This window comes from Meleagris gallopavo, chromosome 8 (genome assembly GCF_905368555.1).
Source record: "Meleagris gallopavo chromosome 8, MGAL_WU_HG_1.1, whole genome shotgun sequence".
Lineage (NCBI taxonomy): Eukaryota > Metazoa > Chordata > Aves > Galliformes > Phasianidae > Meleagris > Meleagris gallopavo.
This window is the reverse complement of record NC_139411.1, coordinates 22,062,777-22,080,038: the sequence shown is the minus strand read 5'-3', so window position 1 is coordinate 22,080,038 and position 17,262 is coordinate 22,062,777. Positions and strand designations below refer to the sequence as shown.

The following is a 17,262-nucleotide window of genomic DNA, read 5'->3' as shown; positions in this document are numbered from 1 at the left end:
AACACCAATATGTCATACTGTATATTTTCCCAGCTGCATGGGGCATCCTAACCCACTGAAGTCCTTTCCATTTCGCTACATTTTCAGTGCTGAAGAGGTCATCTGGACATGCAAGTCTGCAGAGATCTGCAGCAGAGACTGAATCTCTTCTATAGAGAAAATCTGCTGTCTGCATAAAAGCCATCACCAGGCTGCCTCTAGCCTGACTGAAAGGGTCATACAGAGGAACAAATAGGTCATAGTGGCTAAGCCTCCCTTTCAACCTTGGCCCTGTGGCAGAGATGGTTAACACAGGGACCAACTGCACTTATTTGTGTAATCGGGACACACCTGTTGAGTGGCAGAGCCTCAGTGCATTTGCAAGTCATGGGCCACCAACAGACAGCCAAGAGGGAAAAGCTATTTATGTCAGGAGCTCCTGTTGCTGTCCTCAAGAAGTTGGCGTGCTTTCAGTACGGCTCTTCCAGTAAAAAATTCCACCTGAATTCCTTTAGCACATGGCCCGTTTTTAGCTTACTGCCAGGTTCAGTCTGTCTTCTGCACTCAACCCCTTCCTACGGGACGTGGGTTCAAACAACACCAAGACTGAACTACCAACTCCTCTTGCTGCTCCTTGCCTCCAGTGGTGCCACTAAGCTACATTGGTCAGACATTAGCAGGCAGTGCGAGCAGGCTGCATGGCCCCACAGATCCTCTAAACCATCCACCTGCAGGAAGAAGCCAGAGACTCTAATCAGAATCGAGTTTCTGTATACACAGCAAAGACAAGCGTCCTCAGATTCCCAAAAAACACCACCTATCATCACCTGATCTGAAGCAGATCACCGCCATCAGATCCTTCCTCCTTCAGGATGATCTCCCATTCTGCAATGGGAAATCAGATAGAAACTCCAGGCAGGATTTTGCTGCTCTCAAGGAGCTACGTAGTCTGCCTGGAGCTGATATCTAGGCTGCTTAAAAAAAAAAAAAAAAAAAAAAAAAAAAGAATAGCCCAGGAAGATCTGAGCAAACCCACAGCTGCTCAATAGTTGTCATGTATTCTGAATTGAAAGAGTGGACTGTCAGGGCAATGTTTGTACAGAATGAAACAGCACACAGCTATTTCACTGATGCAAGTTACAGGAATAATAGCAATAGACACATTATTGACACATACATTTCTGAAGCCCTGAAGTAGATAAAATTCTGCTGCTGCTTTGAACTTGCGAAGATTGTAAAGGGAGGGGACACAGGCTCCTTACAATTTCCCATTCCCACATCAAGAAATTGTTTTAGTAAGTGTGCCATTCTGGTTGCCCAGAAGTAATAGTTTAAGACAGTAAGAATGTAACAAGAGTTCCTGAAATGCACTGACTTTTCCAGCACAAAGCAATAGCTGTGTGCCCTCTTCCAGGCTTTAGCTGTTATTGCAGTATCCTCCCCAGACCGTTCCCCTCTGCATCGTCTGCACCAGCTCATCGCCTACTTCAGTTCTGACTTAAAGCTGGCAAAACAGCTTTTAAAAGACGAAGGAAACTGAAGGAGCTTTCCACGCTGCTTCACACCCCCCACCCCAGCACTGAAGGCAGAGGTCTCCGACGACTGCTGCAGTTTGCATTTGGATTTGACTTACATAGATTGGCCATTTCCTGCTCCTGCAGGTGTATATATTTATCCAAGATCTGGAGAAAACACTACTTTTATTAACTCACATAAATGCTTACACTAGTTCTTAAATACTCAAAGAAAATAAAGTCACCCACTAATTAATCTATTTTTCTGGACTGGAGAAGATCCCACAGTGCCAGTGGGCAAGGCAGGATGGGAGATGGGAGAGAGAAAACACGCAGCAGAACGTTTCTACATTTTGACAACAGCTATTAATGTATTACAAAGAGCACATTGTCAAGCTATTTAGGTTGCAACTTTTAACTTGCCCTTTAAAATTCCTTTGTAACAAAGAGGAAATAAGTTTAGCCCAGCTGCAACATTATTCCTTTCTTTCAGGCTTTAAATAAAGAACCACCTTGCAATGAGCTCTCTGGCTCTCCAATTTCTCCAGTCCAAGGTGGTCCAGAAGGCAGGCACTGGCTGAAGGCTCACAGCACCCTCTTCTATTTCTGGCTCTGACACTGACCTGCTGCACAGAGGGCAGCTTGGTTCACATCTCTGTGCCCCGCTGCCCTCCCAGCCCTTGTTTACTCTGTCTATTTAGGCAGCAAGCTCTTTGGGGCAGAGACTGCTCTTGCTGGGCCTGTACAACAGCTGGCAAAACAGACACAGGCTACCAGACACAACTGTAAAATCACTATACTCACCAGAAACCCCAGAGGCTTTGTGCTACTGCTCAGCTATGGTTTAGCTGCAAAAAGAATTATTAAGCCATATTCTTCTGTGAAACGCTGCCATGCATTTTTGGAAGAAAAATGCTCCATTCACCTTACGTCATAAAGACAGGTCTTGACTCCTGCCTGAGCAGCTTCTGTGACTGAGTGGAGCAAAACTCCTCTGTGCAGGGACTATCTTTTTACCATGCCCACAACAAGGCCTTATTGCAGTACAGGTCTACACATAAAATTAACATGGCTACACAGAGCAAAAGGCAGCCTGACAGAGACAGGCGCCAAGAACCACATACATCTAAACCCGCTGCAGACTTCCAAAACAGTAACACAATATTCTATTAAGCATTTACTTTCTACCGATTCAAAGAAGAAAAAGTATGTTTTTAACACCAAGAATGTACTTAAGAACCTTCCCAAGTCAGGCCCTGCTATCCCTAATATACACTCGCTCAGCTGATGCAGATCTAGTGATTCTCCTCCTGAGGAACAAAGATGATGGAAACATGGCATGAAGCAAACTTCTTTCTTCTTTGTACGTGCATGATTGAAACAACACCTTAAATGCTTAACTTCACTGCACACACAGCACCTCGTTAGCTGAATCTATCAGAAAGGGCAAATAGGAGAGGCTTGTCAATGATGTGAAAATGCTTTTCAACATAACAACTCATGCCTAGGATTAAGTTCATATCTTCTTTTGACAACATCAGCCAATCAAATGAACACTGTTTAAGCCTGAGTATATGTGCCGAGATAAAAATAGCTGGTAAAAGTGGATAACCAAGATGGCAAGAGGGTAATTTTAAAAGTTAAGTCAAATTGGTTTAGGTACTACATTTTTTCTTTCTCTTGCTGCTCTACAGCTAAGGTTTTGCAACCAGTTTCTAATGAATATTCTCTCTTCTCTAATTGGGCATGAAAAATTCTTATAAGCAAGCTCACTGTGCGAACATTTGTTCCACATACAAGCTAAAGCCTGTTCCCTCAGATCTTCTAGTTACAATTACCCGAAGATATACCTAACAGAAACAACATTTTAAAGAAACGGTGTCATTTTCAAGTTAATCAGCCTTTAAAAAATGGGAAAGTGGAGGAGGGGGGGATAAGTTTCACAGCTATCTTACACTCTAAGCTCAAATTTATCTCTATTTACAAAGCATTAACAGATGGCTTATCAAAAGCCATTTAACAGCAGAAATGATCAAACTAGTTCTGAGATGTTTTTTGTTTTAAGCAGTAAGAACTCCCTAGACTAGTTTTTAACTTATGCCAGCCTCTCAGGGACCATCAGCCTAAGATCTAATGTTAGAACCATGCACGTTATTTCATTAAGTACATTTACCACAAACGGTTCCAGCCTTTGCTTTCTCAATTGCAGACAGAATTGCACAAATACCTCTTGAAAGTAAAAAACAGCGTTCACCTCATGCAATGTTATCCAGAATGTGCAACAGAAGCCCCAGCTCTCGAGCAAGCCAAGCATGACATACTCGAGCTTGACTCCGTATGATTAAGAAAGCACAGTCATCAAGAAGGTCCAACTACCATCATCTTCATCATCATTCTATTTACCTAATGATATCTAGCTTAAACACCTGCTCAGCTCAAATTTAATCTCCAATGAGCAACCTACCAGTTTCTTACCCAGAATTACTGTCAGGAAAAAAGGCAATGTGCCCAGAAGCTTAGCTAACTCTCCTCCCCAACTTGTATTGCCTGGTCAAATAAAATATAACCTTTCTCCTCAAATCTTCACCCTTCAACTGCAATAAAAGCAATACTGGAGATTGCTCTTGATCTCGGAGACACGCATGAGGCAAAGGCAGTATAAAAAGGACATGGCTACTTAAAACCTTCAAGCTGCCACACAGGCTATTAAACTCTTCATCAAGTACAGACTTTATAACTGTACCACAACCCAACACAGGCCTTCATTGTGATTCTTTTGGAGATGTACAGATACCCAGACCCCTCCACATACCAAAGTACGCCCTTGTCTTTTATCTGTTGCCAGAACTGTCAAACTCATTGGAGCAAGACTCTTGAAACTGCACCCAGATGCTGGATGCCCACACAGGGAATACAAGCATTTGACTTTCAGGTATTGCCCAAAAGAACTGGCACGCTGTCTATTTCAGAGAACTGAAGATTGCATGAGCCTTCCATGAAGTTAAAAGTAACTACAAGATTCATCCTCTGGGATATCTCAATGATCCTTCATGACCAGACTGCAGTTCCACAGTGCACTGCTGGTGACTGAACTCCCTTGGACCAAGGCAGCACTGACCAATGCTAAAAGCAGCACTCCGTACTAGAGTTTAAAAACAATTTGAAAACAGGGTTCAGCACAAAAGCACATCCTAGAATAACCAATAAAACAAAATTAAAAAAAAAACTAACCAAAGCAACTCTTTGTTCCCATAGTGAGTCTAACAGCACTGAAATCCCTGGGAGCTCATGACACATAAGTACCCTTCCCTTCATTTAAACCCTCTGACCTAACAAACTTCTTCTGTAGCTGTTTATAGACCCACATTCCTCTGCAGGGGGAAGTGGTGATCCTTACATGTTCTGCACCTGCTCTGCTGTACACCTGATCCCTCCAGCAACCGAAGCAGCATAGTATCACCTTATTCTTAATGAAAAATACAGAACTTCATTTCCTCAGGAGACAAAATCATATATCATGGTGGACAGAGTCCTACACACAGCCATTCCGCAGCACTTACTCCTGCTTACCTCCTAGGGAACTGTGGTTAACTTTCCAAGTTCGGTCTTTGGCTGCAGCATCCATTGGCTACAGGCCTAACTCTACAAAAACTGAATGGGTTAAAATCCTGGCCTGAAAACCCAACAGAGATTTTCAGCACCACTGAAGTCCTGCTCCAAAGAGCAGGGGCCACAGCTGCTTCTCTATGCCTGTGTTACTGACAAGATAGCACTATGAGACATTGAAGCAGGTCTCAGACACCCTTTACAATTAAGCGTTTAGGGCAACAATACTGCATTCCTGGATGAGAAACAAAGTTCCAGATCTCAGGCTGGCAGCTATGGGGAAACACAGGAAGCGACCTGTAGATCCTTAAGCACATGAACTCCCCTTTGGGATCCCTGAGGTAGCAAGGGAAGCCCACGAGATGCAGCTGCCTCTGAGTGGCGTACTGCATGCCAGCAAATGGAGATAGGAAACGCAACTCGTGGGTTCTTACCAAGTGCCATCCAGGCCCAAAGCCCAAAAGCACCTCCAGAAAGATGCTGGTTCACACAGAATAAAGCTACCAAGCCTTGTGCTTCTAATAGCACATCTAGGCTCATTCTCCAGGCCTCTCCTCAGCTGCAAGTTCAGATTCTGCTCCCTCTCAGCCACTTCTCCAAGGTCTTTGAGGCCTCGGCAGGCACAGGCAAGGCAGTGTGGCTCAGGAGCTGTGAGGGAGAGCCCACTTCCCCCGGCTCAGAGCTCTCGAGCTCAGGCACTGCTTCGTGCCGGGGGGGGGGGGGGGTCTCTGAGGAACCGAGCTCATCCGAAGAGGCCCTTGAGCTCCAGAATCTGCGGGCCGCTCCTGCCGGGCCTGGTGTTTAGCGAGCCCTCGCCACGGTCTCGCGGCAGCAGGAAGCGCTCCCCCCACACGGCAGCCCTCCCGGGCACGTCCAGGCCCAGAGCCCGCTGCCGTTCGCAGTCCCTCCCCTGGCAGGGCGGCCCCGCCGCTTCCCCCGCGCTCGCCGCCCCTCTTGGAGCAGAGACGGCGCAGCCGCGCTTCGAGAATAGCGCCCCTCTTCCCTCCGCCCCCTTACGGCAGCGGGGAGCCCCCCTTAGCGACTACGCAAGGAGCGCAGCACGCCCCTTAGCAACCAGCTAGGCCGCGGCATCCCCGGCCTTTCCTAGCCGCCGCGGCCGCCTCCCCCCCGCCCTTCCGCCGCGGAGGCCGAGCTTACAGGTCGGTGCCGAGCTGGGTGAAGCCGGAATTGAGGCACCCGCGGGCTATGCGCTTCCAGAGGAGATCGCGGCTACTGAGGAAGCGCAGGCGGCGGCAGACCTGGCCCAGGCGGCCCAAGGCCTGCACGTCCAGGTAGGAGCAGATGAGGAGCAGCAGCTCCTCGGGTAAGGCCCAGAGCGGGGAGGAGGGGGGGGAGGAGGAAGAGGAGGAGGGGGGGGAGGCGGCCCGGGATCCCCCCTCCGCCCGGGGGGATCGGGGGCTGCTCTTCCTCCCCATGGAGCAGCAGCTCCTGCCCCTCCTCCCCGGGAGCCGGAGCTGCTGCTGCCCGGGGGAGGCCAAGCCATGGACGGGGGCAGCCGCTCCCCAGTCACATGGGGCAGGAGCCGCTGCCTGTCACTGCCCCCCTCCGGGGGAGGAGGCGGCGGCGGCCGGGGGGGGGACACCGTGGTTAGGAAATTAATTCATTAACGGGAGGCACCGGGAATACCCCCACCTCGATCCGCCACGAAACAACCCTCCCGGCCCGCGCATGGGTTATTATTCTTTATAGGGGAGATTAATAACATCACCTTATCGACGCATTCGTTAACAACGTGAATAATTAACGGCCAGAATGTTGATCGTGAGTAACCGGAGCATCTGCTCCACCACCTGGCTGGGCGCAGCACTCCTGCAAAGGAAGGTGAACAGCAAGGTGGTTACTGCTCATTAATTACCCTTGAGCAGAGTCAGGAGTTCTTGTCACCCACCAGATGATAGCAGGGGTCGTCTGGTGTTACGCTGCAGTTCTGGACTCCTAGATTCCCTGAGCCACTTAAAATAAAGTCTTCCTTATGAAAAAAAGGCCTGCTGCAGAGGATTTAAGGCTGGCTGGTCACTCAGACCCTTTGGTACCATCTATTCCATGGAGCAGGGGCTGAAAAAGTGCTCACACTTTGTACATGTATGTGCATACATGTATGTGCACCACTGCAAAGAACAGTTCATAATAACTGAGTCATTGTTGCCATCCACAGGAGCCTGGAGTACTGACAACACAGGAGGATCCTGGTCCAAAATGGCAAAGTAGCCCTCCACAGACAGTGGAGAAGGAAAATATGAGTACAGTGTTGTTTTATTCTTTCTTACAGTATTTTCCACTCTACAGAAGCCCGAAATGCTTAAGGAAACTTCTGCCTCAGAATTTAAAAATATATAAATTATGAAAAGTAAATCATCTACCTAGAATTCTTTGTACAGGCATCATTTACCAATCTCAAACCACAGGTCCTTTTGCACTATAGAGTTGGAAAATAAATTTCAGCATTTAATGAGGTTACCATAGCAGACAGGCCTTTTAGACACTTCCTTGCATCCTGTTCCAGAAGGTCATCTCATCTGTTTAATCTCAAGCACTCGAATATTCATTTATCTAAATCAGCTCTGGAGGCCTTGTATTTGAAAAGTTCAAAACTGCCAGCTGAGGAGCTGTCTGGTCCATTTACACCGAGTTTCAATGCACCCTGGAAGTCAAGGAGATTCTAAAGGATCAGAAGACAGCAAATATTTTATCAACATTTATAATGAGTGAATCAGATGGCCAGAGTAATTAAAAATTTCACCACCTCAGATTAAGTTCAGGTAAAATAACAGCACATCTGGTACAGGACTGAAGCGGCCAGTTGAAAGAGAGGTAATATAACTAATGTTACTTAACAAAAGATTATGGAGAATTGATGTGAATTCTGTGTCTTTTTGATGACATTAATCTTAAACATGTAACTATAATTAGCTCTTTTGTAATAGACTTTGACAGTCTGAAACATTAAATTTATTAAAAACTGACTGACTCCTCTGTCATAAATTGTTATTACAAAGAGAAGTTTATTATCAAGTTGGTCTTTGTCCGGTAGGATTCCACAGAGACAGCATATGGATCCTATGTTATTTGATGTTTTTTATTAGTGACCTGAAAAAAAATCTGAAATCATTATTAGCAAAGTTTTTAGAAGACATAAAGCCTCGGGGAAGAGGCCAAGGGTGCTTATGGCTGCATAACCTTATGTTATGTTTAGGCATGATCAAATCATACGTATTTCAATCAAGTCAAATGTAAAGTCTCACATCCAGGAACAAAGAATGTAGGTCACACTGAAAGGATGTAACTCTATCCTGCAAAGCTGCAATTCCGTAAAGACTTCATTAAGATGAATAATCAGCTAAACGTGAGCTCCTTCTGCAGTGCTGTGACCAAAGGGCTGGGAAACAAACAAGAGCCAGGAGGTTGTTTTACTTCTGGTTTTGACTCTGTTGTGACGGCTTTGGAAATAATTTGTCCAGCCAACATTTCAAAAAGGATGTTGAAAAACTAGTGGGTTTTCAAAGAAGAGCAGTAAGAATGATTGCAGGGCTGTCAAACATGTTTTATAGTGAGAACCAAAGTGCTCAGTCTGTTTAGCTTTCTAAAGAGGTTAAGGTGTGAGGGGATCATACCTTATGGGCACTGAAACAGGAAATAAAATCTGGTGATACCAGGATCTTCCATTTAGCAGACAAAGTGATAAGATCACTTAACAGAAGTGATGGGAAACAAATTTATAAATATATTTTTGTAGGGAAGCTATTTTAAACAATACCAGTTCGTTTTTTTTCCCCCTTGAGCAAGACTGACTAGCCTACAAGAACTAAATATTTGAGTCAGGAATTGATCTAGCGACTCCTAACTTGGTAGATCAGATCAAACAGAGGGGCCCCTACTCGTTTTAGGCTCTGTTAATATGCAAGTGCTTCATCTGCCACATCTGACACCTCCTTGCACACTATGACACCCTTATCCCTGTGTACAGGAGCCTTGTTTGTGCCTGAGTCCTTCACCAACGTGCATGTTGGAAGGAGACTGTTCGAAGTGCCACATGCGATGTAGCATGTGGCAATAGCAGAACCAAAATATTGAGAAGTACATCCACAGAAGTAGGGTCTGACTTAGCACTCTCCAGTTGTGTAGATATTACAAGATATAAGTAACTATGGAAGATTTGGCTAAGATGAAATATGTTTACAAGCAGTGATCATACAGAAGGTCAAATACCATCCAAATAGGTGTCACAAAAAATGTTATGAAGAAACCAGTGATGTGTTGCTCTTAAAAGTAATATTGTTTTGTAGTGCGGATAGTTGCCTTACAACAATAATTTACCCCAAACATTATGATCTGTTACTTTCTTTCTCTGCAAGAGGAACAGACCTACAACCACATACACTACTCAGATGTGGTTTGAGCTGATGTGACTGCTGTGGAGCTGTCAGTGCTGTGCATCCCAGGCTAAGATGGCCCCTGTCTTCTCAGCAATGCTGAACAAAGTGCATAGGTAGCTGTCTGCAAGAGCAAGAAGCAAAGAAGTTTTGGAAGCATTTCTAAAACTGTACGTGAAACATGATTATTTCCATGAAATGGTCATACTCTAATAATTAAGTCAGTGCAGGTGTCCAGTGCAGGATAAGTCAACAAATAACACAGCCTTCACAAATCTTACAAAGATTCCAGTTCTTTCATGGCTCATGACCTCCCTGAACCTCTAGAAAATAGAGTGTGGTTCTGTCCTGAAGCAGCAGATCCTTCCAGCATCATAGCTTGCAGGATTTGTAAACTGAAAATGAGGGCTGACACCTGTAAAGCTTATGCTTCAACAGTGCAAGTCAATGAAATCCAGCTTGGAAGAAATTCCATTTCAATACCTGCCTGTCTTTTCTTCCTTTTTTCTTTTTTCTTTTCCTGTCTTCAAGGGGTTTTATTCTTCTTTGCAGTGCCCTCAAATACACCTTTCCAGCTAAAGACACAATCATGTGGACAGCTCTTTGTTTTGTTTTTCCTTCCAACCAATGCTTTTGTGTATTTCTGAAACTTAAGACACCTCCTCTGCTACTACAGTACTTATCTGTAACACCATCGCTTTGAGGGATTAAAGCAGGTTACTTGTTACACACTTAGATCAAGAGTTATCTGAGTAGAAAGTCTATCCCGTTCAGGTTGGCGGAATCTGTTTTTGATCTTGAGTTGTTTTGATTTTCTCTGAGAGCAAGTAACATGTTATTTTAACTTCTGAATAAGGTGTGCTACCTGACTGTGTCTCTTCTGTTTGGCAGAAGGGATTAGAAACCTCCACGGAACTTGCACTCTATTAAAGCAGAGTGCTCGCCATTGAGAACCAAGGAGCTGAATTGTTTTCAGATTATATGTGTGTGTGTGTCTTTCCCACATCAAAGACTTTGATGGAAGCTGTTCACGCTATTGTCAGGAATGCAGGGATTGGCACAAAGGTGATTAGCAGAATTGCTTTTCTGCAGTAGAAGCACAAAAAATATCAAAGGATTAAAGAGGATAAAATTAAAAGGTTATGCTGAATTTAAGAGTGAATTTTCTTCTTTTTTTCCCCCAGTTTATACGTATTGATTTGGTTTTACCTATAAAAGGGCTGCCAGAAGAAATCAGAGCTAGAAACTATTTGGTATGAGTTCTGTAAAAGGACGAGGAAAAATCTTCCCTTAAAAATAATCCCAACAGACCCTATTCTGTGTAGTTCCAAACCACAGCTACAAGGAGCTCTTAGTGAGAGCGAAGGGCCCACAGCCAGCAGCCATCCCTACGAGGTACTTAGCAGCCGCAGGATCGGGACCTTTATTCATACCCATGCTGAAAATTATGAAAACAAACAATTCCATAAATCAGTTTGTCAGCGGTGATGCTGTTTGTTTACTTTTCTCACTGCACTCTGCTGACAAAGATACTAAACCGAGGGGGTCACTCTCATTATCCACTTACCAGGCACATGCAACGCTTTTGTATTTTCACCAGCAGCTAAGCTGCTTGAATGGCTTGAAAAATAAGGCAATAAAAATGGACTGTCAAATATTTTCGTGTATCAAATTCAACAGTTGACTGTTATGGAAGTTCTCTTAAATTGTAGTGCAGTATAAAAAAAAAAAGTATCACCTCCCCAAGCCAGCAGAATTGCATCATTTTGCTGGTTTAGACTCTGTTTATTGTTTGTTTTATTTTGAACAGTCTTCTATCAGCTTTTTCTAAGTACCAACCCTACACCCACTTCTTGTCATTGCTTTTTGAGTTTGGTTTGTTTGTTTTGCCAGTCTGTTATTTTCTGAAAGTCACCCGGATTATTTTATTTGTTTTTAACCTCATTTATCAAAGTATTATCTAAAGCATCTGTTCGGAAAATGTTCATTTTAACTGTTTTCCCAACAATGACCTTCTTCCTACCCCTGAGGCCACATCAAGTTGTCACTCACCAGACAGCTGTGGAATTTGGAATCATTCCTTTTAAATGCTTTACAATTCCAAATGGTAGATTTGTAATGGCACAATATGATTGCCACAAAGATCTTTAAATTTCCCAATCCTCCCGGCTTCAAAGGCTGGACCGTCCTTGATCTCCTGAAGGAATGCTTTTGAATCTTGTGCTTTTATAGGGGCTACCTATGAAGATATTTTAGGGGCTTTTTCCTTTCATACTTGGAGTCTAAAGAACTAAACATCCAAATTCCCATTGGCTTCTTTGAGAGTAAGAACAAGACATACAAAGTTGTTTCTAGCAATTTTCAACTCAGTTTTCATTCATTCCACGGGTCGTTCCAAAACATTTTGGAGTGTTCAGTGAGCAGTCTAAGAGTAGCCTCGCTGTAACAGTGGCAATGGTACTGTTTTATTCTGCATGTTCCTTCCACCTACATGGCTTCACCCAGATCCTGTCCGTGGGTAAGTCTGGTGGTATCCCAGCTCTTTGTGCCCACGGTCACAGAGGGGTCCCTTGGAGGATGTTCTGCTACCGTATCTGAAGCTTTGCTTACAGAGTAAGATAAGGTATGTGGGTGAACCTCATCCTACAAGCAGCTTTGGGTCTGCCTGGACCAGACGACCAAGACAGAATCTAACTACTTGCAGCAATTACAAATTTGCAGAATTGCAGGACGTGACCTCGGCTGGGGCCTCAGACCCTCAGATCCCATTGTAAGCAGCAACCAAGGCACTGCTGTAAGCGTAAGTTTGGGTATCCCGTATTGCTAATGCTCACAATTTCCAAACAGTCCACAGCCTAACCTCAGGTTTTGTGACAACAAACTGCAGGAGCAACTAATTACTAACCCAGTTTATGGGTCAGGGAACAGGCTTAGATCCTCATTTACACAGGTTTCTTATGATCATGTAAGCCCTACCTCTCCACCAGTATTTTTGTTTGTTTATTTAGATCAGTTTAAAAAAAAATCCCACATCCCAAAATAGAGAATGTTTTCCTTTGGAACAGGAAGAAAACACACTTGATGGCTATAACATCTGCTGGACCATGCGTGGATGGTGGTGGGCACCTCACACAGCCCTGTGACAAGCACATGTGCATACAGCGTGTCAGATTATAAATCCAAGAATAAAGAGTCATGAAAACCTCCCTTCTCCAGCCCACCTGCCACGAAAGTGGGCCTTTCACTGAAAACAAGGATTGGGAAAGAAAATGCCGACATTGCTGGGATTCTAGTCCAAATCTCTGCCTCCGATAGAGGAGGACCGTCAATGGAACACACACTGTCTCCATCCCATCAGGACACACAAGCCATCCTGTGCACAGTAACATTTCCATTCGTCACTGGCTTGATCTGAAATTCTTCAAAATTCTCAAACATTCTACTTTTGTATCATGTTCGTGCCTGGTAAAATATGGGGTGAAGGTTCCAGCAGGATGATCTTGCTGCTCAACAGCCCCAACAGGGTGGGGCTCTCGGAATGGAGAAAAGGAGAAGCCATATGCACTGTGGATCAGCTCTGCCAGGATCACCTGAGTGCCACAAGCGACAAATTTGGTCCTATTCTTTCAAACGAGTAGGAGAGGCTCTCAGCATGAGCCTCCAGCGGGAGCCATGCAGACCTGTGCTGCCGTGTGCCTATTTTCCACCACTCATCTGCACCCAGCAGGTGCCTGCAGTGCAGGTGTGAGCGCAAGCTCAGACAAAGATTCAAATACCAGAGCCTTTCAGCCTGAACCTGACACTGCCACTTTAAAACCAGAGACGCTGACATCAAAGTTTTCCACTCCCCAGAAGGAATGGACTATTTTCACCCTTCCAAATGATGTCTCTCATCTCTCTCCCTTTCCTACAGCCCCGTCTCTCTCTCTCTCACACACTTTTTCTAATGCCATCCCTCCCTCTCCACTTCAAACCATGGGAAAAACCCAGGAAAAGAAGCCTGCCGACTCAGGGAGCGTTTCGCCGCATTGTGTTTTCCAGCTAGACCTGAACAGACTGAAATCAATTCAGCTCCCGCTCACTCGCACTCTCCCTCCCTCTCCTATGTCCCTTTTTGTTTCTGCCTTAAGAAAGCCCGATTTGGTTGTACCCATCCCCATAGCAATTAAGTGACCGGCGGGTTTTATTGCTTGTAAAAACACCGTATCTTTTTCATGGGAGTCGGGTTCTCCTTTGGGTTGCAATGCCCAGTGAGCAGTGGCAACAGCCTGCCGAATCTTTGATCAATTCTCACGTGTCCATCTGAAGCACCCTTAGTAGACCCGTCAGAAGAAGGGAGCTCGGTAATTAGTATTTTAATATAGTATATCAGCCTCTCGTTGTATTGCTGGCGTGGGGTTTGTTTTAACAGAAGTGCACAGAAATACCCATATCTGACCCAAATGGCTACGTGCTCTACGAAATACACATTATTAAAGCAGAAGTCCAGCTGCTGCTGCATTAATATCCTCTGATTTTTATGTGCTCCTACCTTTTGGAAGGTTTCGGTTTTCATCCTGAAATTTTCCAGGCTTGCTCCCAACGCCGAGGTTATAACGGCAGGATGGGAACCAGAGCAGAATGCAAGGAGGTTCTCTGGAAACTTGACGAGGCGAGATCCAGCTGAGCAGAGCCAGCGGGACCAGCAGCAGGGTGAAGTGACGTGGAAACGACCAGGGTGACCGTGTCACTTACATTTCCATCAACGACCTGCTGACAAAGGGACAGAATTAAGGTGTGTGTACAACCTGACTTAGTTATGCCTCCCGACCTCTGGGATAGTTATGCAGTTAATATTCCCTTCACATCATTTTTTTTTTTCTTTCCCTGAGTTACCCAAAGTCTCAGAGTCGGAGGAGAGGTTGCTATAAACAACACTGTATAACAAAATTACACGGTTTTGCATCAAAACAGATTACCCAAGACATCATCCACTTGGCCTATCCAGAACTTCCATAATACAGAAAGCCCCGCAACTAAGGCTGATCCCAGAACAGAGATGCCCCACATCTAGAATCAGATTTTACTCACAGAGACCGTCCAGATGGTCATGGCATGGACCCTTATTATCGAATTGCAGGATGGCTCAGACTGGAAGGGACCTTAAAGCCCATCCGATTCCAATCCCTGTGGTGGGCTGGGTGTCACCCAGCAGATCAAGACCCAGGGCCCCATCCAACCTGGTCTTGAGCACCTCCAGGGATGGGGCACCCACAATTCTCTGGGAATGCCAAGAGCTTCTTCTCAACCCCAGTTGGCTCCAGTTGACCACAAAATGGTGGATGGAGGGGTCTCAATGTGCTTTAATGATCAAAGCCAGCAATGGAGACACCTGCTCTCTGCAAGGCACTCCAGAGAGTGGAGTGTCATCCATCACCCAGACCCAGGTTGGTATTGGTTTCCCATGTAAGAAGTGGGTACCTGCAGGTTCCAGTTGGAACAATTCTAAATAAATTACTATTTTCAGCCAGCTGCACAGCTGTTTAGAGCTGTGTTTCAGGAGAATAAGTGATTAATTATGGCCACCTTTTGTGCAATGCAGACTTTTAGGTAAAGGAATGGAAGAGCTCAAGCGTGCAGGTCAGCAATAATTTTGTTTGGCTTATACATATCACTATGGTGTGTGAATGTGCCTATAAATAGTCCGTGTATTTAATAAGCAATGCATTGTGTAAACACAATTTACCAATTACTTTTTCTATAAATGAGTATGTGCCAAGCAGCATATGTTATAAGAATGACAAAATGCTATGATTTTTTTCTGACTATTCCAACTGCTTGTTTTATGTAATGCAAGGTTAGAATCCAAATATAAGCTGCTTCCTACACTTGTAGGTGCTGGAACTGCCCAATATCTCCTGTTGCATTATTCCAGAATTGCTGAACTTTCCTAGCCTGCAAATAATTGCCATGACTGTATGCAAATGCCATCTCTTGGGACTCCTGTGATAGATTCTGCAGGAATGCTGTTCCCCTGGAAGCAGCCAAGAGGGATCCACTTCCTGCACATCTTAAAGCGTTATTTGGGGAAACCTCTTTCTTTCCATCAAAACTCTACAATGTCCCTGTGAGTCCTGGGAAGAGGATTGTAAACAGTGTATGCACTCAAGAAGAAAAAAAATACGAAAGATAACAAGAGAATTGAGTTGAATAAAGACATTTTCCAGCTCCTATAAGTAGATGAACAAGAGCAGCAATCTGAACTTTGTACGGAGGCATGAAGGCAGCAGATGAACACTGCATTAGAAAGGCAGAGAACTACAGTGAGAAAGCAGAGAGATGGTGCTGAGACACTTTCGGGGGGAGTGAGATGATTCGTTGGGCCAAGTGACCTTTTCCCATCCAGCAATTTCTTCTGTCCCAGTGCAGAATGACAATGGGATCCCAATGGCAGCTCAATCTGACATCCACGTCTGTACCCAAACAGCTCCAACGCAGCCACACGGTGCTGCCGCGGCCATGGGATGCAATGAAACAAGCCAGACCCGAGATTCCAACTTGCCCTCTTTTCTGCTGTTGTTGTTATTGCTGTTTGTTTCCATTCACCCCCTTTTATTCCCCATTTTTTCCTGTCTTGACTCTGATGGGGGCTCTTTTTGTGCCAAACAAGCCCTTCTGATCTCTTTGAAAGCCCAGCTCATGTCATTCTTCCAGATCATCATTGTATGACATGTTTTTATATCAGGCTGACAAAGGAGCTATTTGATCAGGGGGTATGGTGTGTGATTGTAAGAAATTCAGCTAGCCGGTGGCAACCATTGTTCCCCAAAGCGGCTCCCTGACCCCATTCTATTCAAGGAAAAACTCCCTTGGAGTGGCCTCTATTCATTGAGTAACACCAGTCCGCAGTCTCACTCCAGGAGTATGCTCAATTCAGAGGTGTGTCACCGATATTGCCCATCAACCAGCCCTTAACTCTTTCATCAGCATTAAGTTTCCAACACAACAGCTGTTATCGTAGGTTGAGCTGGGCATGGGGGGGCTGGGGGGGGCTGCGATGCATTCCAGCTCACTGAAGCTCTCCTTATCTTGGAGAAATTTAACCTCCCTTTCAAAAGTTGCCTTGGAAAATGTCTGGCTGCTGCTTAGAGCACAGCCTGAACCGTCTGCCTTCCCATCCCCATGCCCAGAGACATCCTAGTTTGTTATTCAGCTTCTCAGCTTGGATGTTAGGAAGAATTTCTTCTCAGAAATCATAATGAGGCACTGCACAGGCTGCCCAGGGAGGTGGTGGGGTCACTGTCCCTGGACGTGCCCAAGAAAAGGGTAGATGTGGCACTGAGGGATGTGATTAGTGGGCAGTATTGCTGGCAGGTGGACCAGATGATCTTAGAGGTCTTTTCCAGTCTTTATGATTCTATGATCCTAAAAGAAGTGCCTCAGCTTGGCCAGGCTGGCTCATGCTAACAGGAGGCTTTGTGCTGATTTAAATGATGTTTGGATATGAGCTAAAATGATCTGTGACTCTCCCACATTCCAGCGACATCCCCTTTCCTCTCCTAGATAACTTTGTGTCCGTGGGAGCACCCATGGCATCAGAGCTGAAGGTGCTCCTGTTCCTCAACCGGAGCCCTCTGTGCTCTAACACAGAGCCTCAAAATCCCAGGGAAATCAGTTCAAATGCTCCCATTAGGCTCAAGAAACCATGGATCAGGCACAGTACATCCATTGTAGCATGGCTCTGATGTATCTTTCCGTGCAAAACATTTTCCCGTGCAACAAACAAGTCCAAC

The 17,262-nt window shown here is 45.1% G+C and overlaps 1 protein-coding gene and 1 long non-coding RNA gene across 7 annotated transcripts in view; one reads left to right on the top strand and one right to left on the bottom strand.

Annotated features, from left to right (window-relative positions):
- Positions 1–6,653, bottom strand: part of FBXW4 (F-box and WD repeat domain containing 4) — a 58,628-nt gene extending 51,975 nt beyond the window's left edge. For 2 of the 6 annotated variants that reach the window (XM_085230186.1, XM_085230189.1), the window contains exon 1: positions 6,258–6,653. In XM_085230186.1, the coding sequence (XP_085086312.1) occupies positions 6,258–6,535 (278 nt within the window). In that variant the 5' untranslated portion in view covers positions 6,536–6,653. The remainder of the gene's footprint in view (positions 1–6,257) is intronic. The other 4 variants (XM_085230188.1, XM_085230191.1, XM_085230187.1 and 1 more) reach the window with 3 other exon arrangements.
- LOC109368834 (uncharacterized) lies at positions 6,252–8,083 on the top strand. Its single transcript, XR_014884907.1, has 2 exons — positions 6,252–6,391; positions 7,276–8,083. It is a non-coding gene; the product is annotated as an uncharacterized LOC109368834 (long non-coding RNA).
- The last annotated feature ends 9,179 nt before the right edge of the window (positions 8,084–17,262 follow it).